We start from the raw sequence: 14,799 nt of genomic DNA, 5'->3' as shown, positions 1-14,799 counted from the left end.
GATTCCTTATTGACTAATCATTAATTCTACAAGTATTTAAATCGTACCCAATATCCATTCAACTGGCACCCTAGGGTATTAGGTGTCCGGAATCAAAGTATAATAAATACATTGTTAATTACTATGATAGTCGCAGGTCAAAGGAGACTCTATTACTATGTTCATCTTGAGAATATCATATTGACAAATATGCGGTAATTATAACCATTAGGAATTCTCAGAGTGAGTCAGTTCAATGGTCATATCTCTATATGCATCATCTATATATATAATTTAATAAATGAGATCTATTAATCTTCATCCAATGAAGACCATTATATATATATTGATCTTTCCGAATTATTAATGTCCTTTTTAATAATCCTATGACCAAGAACAATTTAAATTAAATTATAAAAGATTTATCTCTCAATATTATGATCACTATCACAATGATAAATCTCTAAATTTAATCAAGGACCTTATTATATTAACATTTTAATATAATAATAATAACACATGATTGATTGGATTGTGGTCATACTCCTTATTCCCAACAGAGCATGTTTCATTGTTAAACGTAGTTATTTCGGGATGTGATTCTTTGAAAATGCATTTGGTTTGATAAGCAAAAATATTCATAGATAAATTCACAAATAATAACAGATAAAGTACACTACTACATTTTGAACATTTGGTAACATTTATTGCTTAACATTTGTTAAAGTGTTAGTGATTATTATACAATTATATATAATGTAACATTTATAATGAAATGTTAGTAAATATATATAATTTTTTAAAAAAACTTAAAAAATGTTACCTATTACGATTCTGGAAATCAAAATCGGAGACTACCCTAACTGTTGGACGGAAGAAAGATCAGGAACCTACTCCAAATCTCGTTCTCCTTCATACTCTCAGCTCTAAATCGCACCCCAAATCGTGTTCTCCTTCACACTCTCGCTCTCAATCTCTGCTTCGCACTCTCGCTCTCAATCTCACTGGCGCTCTCGATTGTGCTCCTTCTCTGCTTCGCACTCTCGCTCTCAATCTCACTGGCGCTCTCGATCGTGCTCTTCCACTCCTTGAATCTCTCTCTCGTTTCAACAAATTCTAGGGTTGGGTTTGTTATTCTCTGTTTTGAGGTGAGTCTAATGGAGGAGGAGAAGAACCTCTTTTCGTATTCTTTCTTCTCTTACTGATCTTGATCCAGATTTGAATCATACATATGTAATTTCTCACTAATTAAGTTGTTTATTTGAATTTAGGTTTTGAATTTAGGTATAAATGAGTTTAATTACTCCTTCAATTCAGTGGTGGGACTAGCAAGAAAACTTTACAATCAGATTTGCTAATCAGAATTGGAGAATAACGGAACGGGATTTTGTGGAAGAAATTGGAGCCAGAGAGAAGCCATGGCTCAGCGGTTTTCGTTTCGCTTTTCTACTTTCAAGGTAACAAGCTGACTATGTCTCTGTATGATAGGTGTAGAGAATATAAAAGAATAATAATTTGTGAGTTCCATTAGAAAAAAGAAAAAGTATAATTATATGTTTGATTAGAGTGTGGATAATATAAGAAAGGTCAATGATGTCAAAAGGGCTCTCCCATTAGGTGAATCCACGTGATTTCAGGGCCTTCAAATGTTTATGGTTCAGCGTTCTACCTTACAGATGCGCAAATTATCATGGTTACTGATTTGGTCATGAAATTCTTTAACTCAACTTTTAGATCCTCATGAAATTCTTTAACTCAATTTCTTTATTTCTTTCGTTCATTGTTATATTCTTTATTTTCATTTAATTTGTTCTTGTTTCTTGTTCAAGAGTGGAATGCATGTATACATTAAAAGTGAAATTTGCTACTGTCAATATTAAGAGAGTGACATTTCTATATTTTTTATACTATTAGTTAATAGTTAATGCTCTCACACTCTCGGTCAGTCACAAAGCTCCCAACCTCTGACTCTGGCCAGTCTATGCTCACCTCTCTCTTGCCGGTGCTCGCCTCTCACTCTTGACGGTCTGTACTCGCCTCTAGCCGGCTCATCTGCTCATCTCTATGTGTGCTTCTCTGCTCGCCTCCGTCTGTCGCCTTGAATTTCTGTTTAAATAGGTAAAAGTTTAATGCTTCTGATAAGTACATCTTTCTTTCAATGTATTGGTTTGCAGAGAAATAAAAATAACTAAGTACTTGTGTGTACTGCCACACACACACTCAGTAGTGTCTCAGTGTCTGATAAATCATTTTGGAACAATCATAGCCAGTTTTATATGCATTGTATATCTTTGTCCCGCTCGTCAAAGATCCTCAAATCTGAAACATGGGGGAAATATTTAAACAAGGTGTGTCAATAGAAAAAGTTGAAGGGAACATATATATCAAAGTTGGAATAACGAATTATTGTATATCTGCGTTGTCTTTCAATTACAATGATTTAAAGTATAAATGTAACAAAGTGTTGTGAATTATTTGAACAGGAAAGGTGTAAAGGGTGAAACACAATTTGAGTGTTGTTCGTTCCTTTATATACAATTAAATAATTTGGGTGTAAAGAGCTAAGAAAATTTTAGATGCTGGAGCCTTAGAAAATGTTTCTGCCATATTTCGATTGCATGTGGCACCAAAGTTACCTATAGGCGTAGTGGCATCTAGATCTGGTTCTTTCGTTGCCGGAAGCGGCTTCTTTGAAGCAATAATAAGTGGCAAGGGAAGTCATGCAGCCATTCCTCAGCATTCTATAGACCCCATATTGGCAGCTTCTAATGTGATTGTTAGCTTACAACATATCATTTCTCGCGAGGCCGATCCTCTGGATTCCCAGGTAATCTTATTTTCTTCCTTTCTGGTCATGCTATTTGCTCATATTTGATCTTATTTTATTCTTAATTTCTGCCTTAAAACAATCAATTTTTACCACATCAAGTATTTTGCAGAGCCAAAGATAAGCTTGCAAATCAATTTCTTCATCTATGATTTGCTTCCCTTGCTTTCACATTCTTATTTAAGTTTAATTTCGAAGCATCAGTTCCACCCTTTTGTTACTTTGCTTAATTTGAGACATTATGTTTGTTAGCTTATTTAATTGTATATCTGTGTTGCTTATTTAAGTGTATATAAAGGAACAAATTAATTGTATATCTGCGTTGCTTATTTAAGTGTTGTTCGTTCCTTGTTGGAATTGAAGGTGAAAAGGAAAGGTTTTAGAAGAAGAGTTTGAGAGATTAAAGAAAGAAATTTGTGGTGGTAAATGTTGTGAAAGTAATTGGCATCTTGCGGGTTAAGTGATTAGCTGTAGACATTAACTTTTTTTTCTTTTCCTTTTGAAAGAAAAATAGATATCACGTGTATGTTGATGATGACTTGATGGTCAGTTGTTAATTCCATGTCTACTGTTTCAGGTGAATTCACAAGTTCACTTTACGTGCTCAATTGTTTTGCCATTTTCCTCCTTTTCTTAGCATAATATTGATTCATTTGATAAATGATACTATAAGAGGGAATTGGGAAAATGATTTGCAAGTTGTTGAAACGCAATTCCATGGCCATAGAATGTTGCATTCAATTTAAATTCAATCATTTATTCTCTTTCGGCTTTGTGCATTGCATCTCCAAATTATGAATTTTCTAACCACGTGGGAGTGCCAAACTCTTTTTACCTTTTTCTCTCATTACATTTTCCAAAATTGTCTTTCTTTAATTTTTAATTTAATTTAATTTCCACACACACATTCTTCCAATTACTATTATTAGCTTCTTGTGTTGACTCCAAATTTCTGCTTTGTCTTCCTTCCCTCAATTAATTGATTCTAGATTTGGTTAACCCAAGTGGTCACGTAATTTCATGATACCCAAACCACAACTTGATCTTTACTTGGTTCACATTTATTTATTGGTTACCCAATTAGAAAAAATAAATAATTTGTAGCATATTTATAAAAATAAATAATTTTGATATACTCTTTTAAGTATTAAAAATTTAAATATATATATTTTTTATATTTGTTACAAATTTAAAAATAAATTCAAATAAAATTTTTATATATTCTTTTAAATATTAAAAAATTTAGATCCCAATTTGTTCAGGGGGGAATTGAAGACGGTGAAGAGCCCAAATTGGCTGTTATTAGGGAGCTTCGAGAAGAAACTGGAATAGCTTCTGCTGAGATAAGTTAGCCATGGATAAGAGTTGGATGCTCAAACCGCGAACTTCTAAGAAGTACTTAGATGGATTAGATGAGTTTCTTGATTTTGCATTTCATAATGCAGCTGAAGGAACTCAGATTCTATGCCCTTGTAAGAATTGCAATAATTGTTCTTGGAGAAATCGAGAGGATGTTTACGAGCATTTAGTTTGTGATGGGTTTGATAAGGGATACAATAAGTGGATATTTCATGGAGAATGTGGATCTTCAAAATCTGCTGAGAAGGATGGATCTGAAATACAAGATAACTTGGATAAATTGTTGGAAGAGACTTTCATGATGTCGAGGCAATTTGAAACGAGTCAATTTGATGACGCATTGGATGAGGATGAAAATGAAGAAGAGCCTGATGAAGAAACTAAGAAGTTTTACAAGTTGATCCATGATGCTCATCAAGAATTATATCTGGGATGTAAAGATTTTACAAAGTTATCAACTATTGTTCGTTTGCTCCACATAAAGAACCTTCATGGTTGGAGCAACGTATCATTTAATATGTTACTACAACTACTCAATGAATTACTTCCCGAAGGCTCGTGTCTACCATCAATATATGAAGAATGCAAGTACATCATCAAGGGCTTAGATTTCAGTTATGAAAAAATTGACGCTTGTCCAAATGACTGTATCTTATACTGGAAGAAGTTTAAGGAATACACTACTTGTCCAAAGTGTGGTGCTTCTAGGTATAAAATGAAAAAGGTCCAAAGTGCTAAAAGAAAAGTTTCTTGCAAGTTAACTTCTCAACCAATTCCAGCAAAGATTTTGAGGTATTTTCCTTTGAAACTGAGGATCAAGAAACTATTCATATCTTCAAAAACCGCTGATCTGATGACGTGGCACAATAAAGGTCGTAAAAATGATGGAAAACTAAGGCATCCGGCAGACTCACCAGCTTGGAAAACTTTCGATTCGTTACATTCAAATTTTGCATTGGAGCCTCGAAATGTGAGGATGGGTTTAGCAAGTGATGGTTTTAACCCATATAAAACAATGAGTAGTAGATACAGTATTTGGCCGGTGGTCCTGACGATATATAACTTGTCTCCATGGGATTGCATGAAACAACATTCTATGATGTTGTCTTTGCTTATTCCTGGTCCTTCTTCTCCTAATAGAAATATTGATATATATTTACAACCTTTAATCGATGAGTTAAAAGAGTTGTGGGAGAATGGCTTTGAGACATATGATGCTTCTAGTGGAAAGTTATTTCGTGTACATGCTGCCTTACTTTGGACTATAAGCGATTTGCCTGGTTACTCTATGTTATCTGGTTGGCGTACAAGTGGAAAATTGGCATGTCCTGTTTGTAATTATGACACATGCTCTAGATTCTTGAAACATAGTAAAAAAACGTGTTACATGGGACATCGAAGATTTTTAGCATCAAAGCATCGGTGGCGAAAGGACAAGAAGAGTTTTGACGGTACGAAAGAGCTAAGAACAGCACCTGTACCACTATCAGGGCCTGATGTATTAGAAAAATTAGGCAATAGGGAGAATTCGTTTGGGAAGACTATAAAGAGGAGAAGAAATGATGATGATCCCTGGACTAAGAAAAGCATCTTTTTCGAGTTACCATATTGGAGTACTAATTTGCTTCGTCACAACTTAGATGTAATGCACATTGAAAAGAATATTTGTGAAAATATTGTTGGAACATTATTGAATTTAGAAGGAAAATCAAAAGATCATCTCAAAGCAAGGCTTGACTTGGTAGATATGGAGATACGGCATGAACTTCATCCAAAAAATATAGGACTAAATAAGACATTTTTGCCACCAGCACGTTTCACAATGTCTTCAAAGGAAAAAAGTGACTTTTGTTGTGTTTTGAAAAATGTGAAGCTTCCTGAAGGGTATGGCTCCAATATTTCTAGGTGTGTTCAACTGGAACATCACAAACTTCTTGGTCTTAAGAGTCACGACTACCATATATTGATGCAAGACTTGCTTAAAATAGCAATTCGAAGAGCCTTACCAAAAGAAGTTGTGAGAGTTCTACTCAAGTTCAGTTCATACTTCAAGACTTTATGCTCTAAAGTTATCAGAGTTGATGTGTTTGAACAATTAGATGTCGAAATTGCACAAATTCTTTGTGAATTAGAAAGAATATTTCCACCATCATTTTTTGTGCTAATGATCCATTTGTCTATGCATCTAGCATATGAAGCAAGACTTGGTGGACCTGTCCAATACCGTTGGATGTACCCAATTGAGAGGTGATTTATTTTGAAACCTATAACAATTCCTATATTTATTTGGTGATATTAATGATATGTGTTCAATATATTTATCTTCTCTAAAACTTTATTACTAATATCTATAGGTTCCTACTCAAATTGAAGAATTATGTCCGTAATAAAAGTCGTCCTGAGGGATCTATTGCAGAAGGGTATTTAGCAGATGAATGTTTGACATTTTGTTCAAGATACTTGAATGACAATGTCCGAACAAAATTCAATAACCCAACAAAGAATCTTGACGGCCCAATAGGGAATGGGGTGATGATAAGTCTGGATCCTCTTATGTGGGAGCAATCTCATCGATATGTATTGTTCAATTGTAATATCACCGCTCCATATATCAAGTAAGTAATCATATATGCCTCTTTATTTTTTAATATTATCATACTTATATTTGATACTTTTCACCTTTATGTAGACAACATGAGGAGATTGTTTTTAGTGATGCTCATAGCCTTGGAGATAAATGGGACAAGACAAAAGACCATTGTCTTACTTTTACGGAATTGTTTGAAGATTTTGCTAGGAATTCATCTGTTAATAAGGAGTTGAAGTGGTTGTCTAGAGGGCCAAATGTTGCTGCAAGAAGATTTTCTGCTTATGTGATAAATGGTTATAAGTTTGTGACTGAAGATTGTGAGAGAAAAACACAAAATACTGGAGTTATTGTTATTTCATCCACTGTCAAGTTTAGAAATGAGAAAGATGAGGATCCAGAAGTAGAAAATGTCACTTATTATGGAGTTCTAAAAGATATACCTGAGTTAGATTATCATGGGCATTCTAAATATGTGCTATTTAAGTGCGATTGGTTTCAAAGTAAAAAAGACAACTTTGGGTTAACACTGGTAAACTTTAGAAAGCCAATTTATGAAAATGATCCATTCGTGTTTGCAACTCAAGTAAGACAAGTTTATTACACAGAAGATCCAAGTGATACTTGGCATGTTGTTACCAACACCATTCCAAGGGATTTGTTTGATATATACGGTGACTTAGATAATGATGACATGGAAAAGTTCAAGGATGGTCCTCAAATAACAAGTTCTATGCTTTATCAATCTACAAGTGTTGAAGATGATGTTAATTGGATTAGGGATGATATACCTGGGACAACAATTGATACATGCATCTTAGATAATCAACCAATGGGAGAAGAGTCTCAAGATAATCTTGATTTTAGTCATAGAGATATGTCAACCCTATGATTTTCTTCCTTCTAGGTAATTTCATACTCCTCTCAATCCCCTTTACTAATAATTATTTTATTAAATTGTAAGAATCTTGATTTTGCTTCCTTTTACGCTTCTCTCCTTCTGGGCTGAATAGAGGTCTTGCTGCAAATGAGGATGATTTGAGAAAGGCGGATGCTGCGGCTAAGGAACTCGAAGCTGCCGAAGGACTAGTTGATCTCTTGGCTGACCTCGATAAATTGCAAGGAAGATGGAAACTGATATATAGCAGTGCATTCTCATCTCGTACTCTAGGCGGCAGCCGGCCTGGACCTCCCACCGTAAGACTCCTTCCTATAACTCTTGGACAATTCTGTTTCTGAACTAGTATCATGCATGATATAACTGTAAATTGCTTTAGCCTGGTTCCAAGCCCTGTTCTTGCCGTCCTTTTCCTTTATCCACTCACCTCTAAGGTTCACTTTAATTTTCTATGGTGTGCATTTCAATATTACTGATTTTTTGTTCTCTTTTTTTTCCTACTATATTGCGGGACTTTTATGTTAACACAGATGTACAGGGAAAGATTTTGCCAAGGGTAACACACTGGCAAAGCCCCAATTATTTTGTTCTCGATTGGCTTGCAAAGGCACTTAAGCTGCCTCATGATTTCCATTCTACTGGTGAGGTCGTGGTCTGTAAATTTAGGGGATTAGGACACTTTCAAGTACATGCCATTCCCCTAAATGAGAATTCATTTTAGAAATTGTATTGCAGGGCAAGGTGGTGGAGTTATTCAAGGAACAACGAGTGAAGCAGTAATAGTTGTCTTGTTGGCTGCTCGGGCAAGATCTTAAGGACGGTTGGAAAAGACGCTCTTCCTAAGCTTGTGACATATGCATCTGATCAAACACACTCTTCTCTACTAAAAGCCTGCCAGGTACCTTCAATGAAATATAAAATTTGAGAAGGCTTCTCATAAGGATCCTTTATAAGTCCTAGCATTGAATCTTGAAGGATACCGTTTTATGATTATTGTTAACCGGTTTTTACTTTGCATTGGCAGATAGGTGGACTTAATCCTGAGCTTTGCAGGTCACTAAAAACTGATGTTTCAACAAATTATGCACTTTCTCCTGAAGTATTTTCTGAAGCAGTTTCAAGAGACATTGCTAGTGGTCTTATACCATTTTTCTTATGTGCTATTGTAAGAACTAAGGCTTATGATATCAGTTTTAGGAAGTTATTTTTAGTAAATTTGATTTCTTAACATATGTGATATACACTCTTCATCTATAAATGCAGGTTGGTACAACTTCATTAACTGCTATTGATCCTCTACCTGAAATGAGAAAAATTGGTAATGAATGTATTTGATTGAATGGGTAATAAAACTTGCTAAATAACATGGAAGCCTTCTTGTATGGAATGATCACACTCAATATAAAATTTATTAATAATTTAAAAGCAAGTCTAAGTAATTATGTAGAAATAGTAGAATGATGTGGAGATGGTTTTCACTTTTCATATCTACATTCAAAAGAGCTTGTCTTTGAATCCAATCATTCACTGATTCATTTGCTATTATTCTAATCATCATATCATGGCTGAAGAACTTGTTGATTGTGCTTTTCTTTCTGGCTTCATCAATGTTGTTTCGGAACTCATTGAATCCAATCATTCCGGTTGCTCCAGAGGTGTATCAACTGAAGAACTCATTCACATCAACACAAGTATAGTTTTGGAAGCACTTGGCGCTGCCCCTGTTCCAGGTGCTACTACTCTGACTGAAAAGCTGAACCACCAAGGTATTGATGTGGTATCTTTGTCACAAATTAAAGAAGTTATTGATGCGGTATATATCTTTGTTCTATTTTCTTAGGAAAGGATAACTTTTCACTATATTTCTGTGGATAATGTTTTGAGTGCTTTCACATAAATTTCTTCTTGACAACTGTTCTCAACCCACTCAAATTTTTATACCTATTTATTTGCAGGTTTCAGTTTCAAAGGCACGCGCAATCATTGTATTAGCTTCAGATGAAAATGCTGATCAAGTCATTTACCTCATTACCTGCTTATTTGTTTGTTTTTGTTGGTAACTCATTCTGAAATTTTTTCTTAGTATTTCCTTTTCTCCTTTTCTATTTCCAGTGTGATGCACGAGCTTTGAGAGTTGTTCTCAGCCTCAAGTGTAAATAAAGTCTTAAGAGGCCATGTTGTTGTGGAGATGAGTATTGCTAAGATCAGGAATTAAATTGTCTCATTGTCTTGCTGCTGCAATGCACATGCTTGGATTTGCACCTGTAAGGGAGATGCTTGGTGCTGGCATTAGTTTGTTTTTGTTGGTAACTCATTCTGAAATTTCTTAGGTAGCTAGGCCTTAGAGTGTGTTATGTGTAGTATATTTTGTATTTAATCATGTAAGCATATTGAAAAAATAGAAAAATTGACTTATTGGTCCAATTTTAATGTTTAAATATCTTGGATTTAATTTGTAAAGTTGGTGTAGAATATGTAATTGAAGAAAAATATTTTAATTCAATATTTTGTGCATTTAAATGTTACTAAAGATCTATTGTAATATTTTTTGTTGTTAGCAAAGAGAATCTTTTGTAACATTTATTAGAGTATTGCTATAAAATATCTATTGCGACATTTTTTAAAGTATTATTAGAAAGACTTATTGTGACATTTTTTAAGTGTTACATAAAATATTTATTGTAACATTTTTTAAGTGTTACAAAAAATATCTATTGTAATATTTTGTTAAGTGTTACAGAAAATATCTATGGTAACATTTTTCTAAGTGTTACAAAATATATCTATTATAACATTTCTCTAAGTGTTACCATGAATGGTCTATTGTAACACTTTTCATAATATTACTATAGAATATCTTTTGTAACATTTTTACTAAATGTTATTAAATCTTTAGAAGAATGTTAGTAAAACTCTTTAGTAACATAGGGTATATTTAACATTTATTAAAATGTTACTAATATATATATGTAACATTTTAATATGATTTAGTAACATTTTTTAAATGTTAGTAAAAGTCACTTATGTAGTAGTGGTAGTACCAGAACTTTCACAAATTTACATCTAGGAGTAGTTAGCTATTAACTATTTACATAATTAAATAATATAATATTCCCCATCCCCTAAACTACAAAAACGAGAGAATAATACTCTAGGTTTTCAGAGACTTAAGCCAAGCTAATGCCATCAAAATGCAAAATATCATATATCACTCCTCCGCATGATTATACGTTATTATTGGGCCACTGGAGCTCCATCTGACGGAGGAAGGAAAAAGGATAAGAACATGTGGGTTCTTAGTAAAGTTAGGGTTGTTAGTTAAATTCATTAATTATTTATTATTACCAAATAACCGTACTTGAACATAAAATATAGGAAATAGATAATGAACAGAAAATATAGAAAAATAGTAAATAAACAAAGAATATAAAATACAATAAGAAAAGCACATACACGTACAGAATGCACATTAGGGAATATATGTGGCAACCAAGTATGATACATGTTTATCTAATGCAAGCCATGAGCTCATGCGTCGGTTGACTACCCGCAATCCGAAATTACCTAGGCACAAGTCACAGATATGAATTTCCAGTTGCATCAGTTGTATACAAGTTGTATGACCGAAGCCACATCAGTTGACTTTTAATCCCTTTTCTACAGATATGCGTACCCTAAAAAACAGTTCTCAGTTTATGGACGTCCTCACAATACAATCGACACCAAAGCACAATCAACATTTATTTATCAGTTTTCCTTTTCTAAAAATCCTTTTCAATTCCTTTCTCTGTTGTTTCTCTGTTCCTTTTTCCTTAACCATTCCTTTCAATTATCTGTTCTTAATCGCTATAACTCCTCTTTTTCTTTTATTCCTTTCTCTCATTTACATTATTCGATATCTATTTTTCTGTCCTTTATTCTTATGTGTCATTATTCTTTTTCTATTTTCTTTTATAATCTTAATCAATCTTAGTCTCTTTCACTTACCTCACTTAGATCTTTTAGGGCGTAGCCCGCTTCAGGTAATTTTTTTTAAATTTTATTATTGACATATTTTTAAATTTTATTAGCTATTTTCGAATAAGCTTGAATCTGTCTGAATAGGATTCCACATGCTTCGAATAATGTGAAAGAACTTCTTTCACTCTCTTCTAATGTTAGGTTCTTGCTTTTTGTCAGACAAATAGTGAGTGGGGCTTTAATTTTAGATCATTTCTATTAGTAAACTCATTCCAATTCCTATTCACACTTGTCATAAAAAGTAATTCCAAATCAGTTTTTGCATCGTAAACAGTAAATAGAAAATCAAAGTATCACTCTTTTCTCCATTAGGAGAAACTAAGCTTATTATGAAAATTCTTTATTAATTAATTAATTTAATTAAAATTAATATAGTTACTATCTTTTACAGTAATATTATTAAAATTTTTAAATTCAAAAATAATTCACTATTAAAAAAATATTAATATTAAAAAAATAATTTCATAAATAATATTAATACATAATATATAATTCGAGATTAAACAAAATTTGTATAAAAAAAACATAGTTAAATACTATAATTGATAACAAACATCATGAAATTGTCATATGTATATATCATAGTTATAATATTAAATTATATTAAAATTAACGGTTATATATATATATATATATATATATATATATATATATATTTTATTAATTTTAAAAATATTTTTTATTTATTATTGACACACGTTTAAGTTTTATTGGCTATTTTTGAAGCTTGAGTCCCTCTAAATAGGGCTCCACAAACTTCGAATAATGTGAAAGATTTTTTTTCACTCTTCGCCAATGTTAGATCATTGCTTTTTGTCAGATAAATAGTGAGTGGGGCTTCAATTTTAGATGATTTGCACTAGGTAACACATTCTAGTACTTATTTATGGCACATTTGTCCAAAAAATAATTCGATATTAGTTTTTGCGTTATAAAGAGTAAATAGAAATTCAAAACATTTCTCTCTTCTCCATTAGGAGGAATTAAATTTAGTGTTTATTGTGATCCTACTTAATTAATTAATTAAAATAATTAAAATTAATGTAGTTACTAATTTTTCTACAATAATATTATTAAAATTTATAAATCCAAAAATAATGCACTATTAAAAAAATTAATATTAAAAAAACAATAATACACTATATAATTTGATATTAAACTACTTTGTAAAATTACTTAATATAAAAAAAATCATAATTAAACTATATAGTTAACAACAAGAATTATAAAATTGTCATATGTATATATAACGGTCATGATACTAAATTATATTAAAAATAACGATTATATGACTCTTGAGATAATACTCAATTAGGTCCCTGAACTTACACTCGAGTCTCAATTTAGTCCCTAAAGTTTTAATTGTCTCTATTTAGTCCCCAAACTTTGTGAACATAACTCATGTTAGTCCTTGAAACAATTTTCAACATACAAACGTTAACGGAACACTGTCGTGACAGTCGGATGCCACACTAAACTTTGTAAAATGATGTCGTTTTAGTTTTGGCACTCAAATAACCTAAAAACAACATCCTAAATGGTGTTTATTAAAATTTTACCTAACAAAATAAGTAATACGATACCGTTTTTGAGCTATTTAAATGTCAAAAGCAAAACTGCATCATTTTACAAGTTTTAACGTGACATGTGATAGTCTACAACAGCGCTCTATTAACATTTTTATACTAAAAATGGTCTCAGGGACTAATATGAGGCACGTTTATAAATTTTGGGGACTAAATAGAGGCAATTGAAATCTTAGGGACTAAATTGAGACTCGCGTGTAAGTTCAGGGACCAAATTGAGTATTATCTCTATGACTCTTATTTTATATATATTAATTTTATTAACTTTGAAAACATTTTTATTTTATTATTGACACATATTTCTGTTTTATTGGTTATTTTTTGAAGAAACTTGAATATAGGATTCCACAAGCTTTGAATAATGTGAAGGAACTTCTTTTCACTCCCAATATCCAATGTTAGGTCCTTGTTTTTTGTTAGACAAACAGTGAGTGAAGCTTTAGATTATCTCTAATAGAAAACTCATCCCCCGACTCTATTTATAGTCTACTTATTATAGAAAGTAACTACATAATTTTTGTGTCATAAATAATAAATAAAAACTCAAACAACTCTCTCATTTTCATTAGGAGGAACTAAATTTAATGTCTATTGTAATTTTATTTAATTAATTAATTAAAATAATTAAAATTAATGTAACAATTAATTTTTTATAATAATATTATTAAAATTTATAAATTCAAAAATAATTTACTATTGAAAAATATTAATATTAAAATAAATTAATAACTTTATAAATAACAATAATACACAATATATAATTCGAAATTAAATTAATTTGTAAATTTTTTTAATATAAAAAAACATAATTAAACTTTATAGTTGATAATAAGTATTGTGAAATTATCTTATGTATATATAACGGTTATATGACCATTACTTCATATATATATAAAATGTGTTTTTTATTTTATTATTAAAACATGTTTAAATTTTGTTGGCTATTTTTGAAGAAGCTTAAGTCCTTTTAAATAGGGTCGTCGAATAATGTGAGCTCCTCCAATGCTAAATCCTTACTTTTTGTCAGACACGGGCTTCAATTTTATTACCGTTGTGCATGCTCTAAGATCACGAATGTAGAATGCTGTTAGAATAAGGCACCATGAATATTTTCCTGTCCTTATTTGGTCCTATCTAACCTTCGCATAAACTGAATTAATACGGATTCAAAGGAATTTGCAGCAATCATGCGAGATAAAAAGATGGCCATTGAGAACAGGAAAACTCGACATCTTTTTGTGGCGATGTCTAATACACACTTCGAATGGTCAATGTGTTTGGTATGAGAGGTATCAGGAGCTGCTCTGAATTGTGCAGAGCCAAGAAAATCAGAGAAAAGAGAGAAGCTCAGCCCAACTACATAACAAACTCACTCATCTAGTAACAGAAATCATGACAGAAAAGGTGGCAGCTCAGCCCAACTACATAACAAATTCTAACTTCCACTAACTCTCACTGGCTGATATTATCCTCAACATGATACACGATATCAATCTAGAGCTTTGGAAAGGAAGAAAATAGAGGAACAAGGCAAGATGAATAG

General features: G+C 32.0%; 2 protein-coding genes across 3 annotated transcripts; both read left to right on the top strand.

The window, feature by feature from the left end:
• Positions 1-675: 675 nt before the first annotated feature.
• On the top strand, positions 676-8,801 carry LOC112777443 (uncharacterized). 2 transcript variants are annotated; one of them, XM_029295934.2, is made up of 11 exons: positions 676-1,127; positions 1,251-1,436; positions 1,894-2,097; positions 2,612-2,806; positions 4,069-6,412; positions 6,520-6,780; positions 6,855-7,659; positions 7,766-7,949; positions 8,181-8,291; positions 8,386-8,548; positions 8,675-8,801. In XM_029295934.2, the coding sequence occupies exons 5-7, from the start codon at positions 4,161-4,163 to the stop codon at positions 7,642-7,644; spliced, it is 3,303 nt and encodes a 1,100-aa protein (XP_029151767.1). In that variant the 5' UTR covers positions 676-1,127; positions 1,251-1,436; positions 1,894-2,097; positions 2,612-2,806; positions 4,069-4,160; the 3' UTR covers positions 7,645-7,659; positions 7,766-7,949; positions 8,181-8,291; positions 8,386-8,548; positions 8,675-8,801. The 2 variants fall into 2 exon arrangements, with proteins under 2 accessions (XP_029151767.1, XP_029151771.1); XM_029295938.2 differs by having other exon boundaries at positions 2,463-2,806.
• LOC112778706 (phenylacetaldehyde synthase) lies at positions 8,001-10,153 on the top strand. Its single transcript, XM_072228507.1, has 7 exons — positions 8,001-8,084; positions 8,189-8,291; positions 8,386-8,453; positions 8,675-8,815; positions 8,914-8,968; positions 9,222-9,416; positions 9,606-10,153. Exons 1-7 carry the CDS (start codon positions 8,001-8,003, stop codon positions 9,650-9,652), a joined length of 693 nt encoding a protein of 230 aa, XP_072084608.1. The 3' UTR covers positions 9,653-10,153.
• Positions 10,154-14,799: the final 4,646 nt, after the last annotated feature.

The sequence above is a fragment of the Arachis hypogaea genome, chromosome 19 (assembly GCF_003086295.3).
Source record: "Arachis hypogaea cultivar Tifrunner chromosome 19, arahy.Tifrunner.gnm2.J5K5, whole genome shotgun sequence".
Lineage (NCBI taxonomy): Eukaryota > Viridiplantae > Streptophyta > Magnoliopsida > Fabales > Fabaceae > Arachis > Arachis hypogaea.
This window is presented reverse-complemented; position numbering and strand designations above follow the sequence as displayed.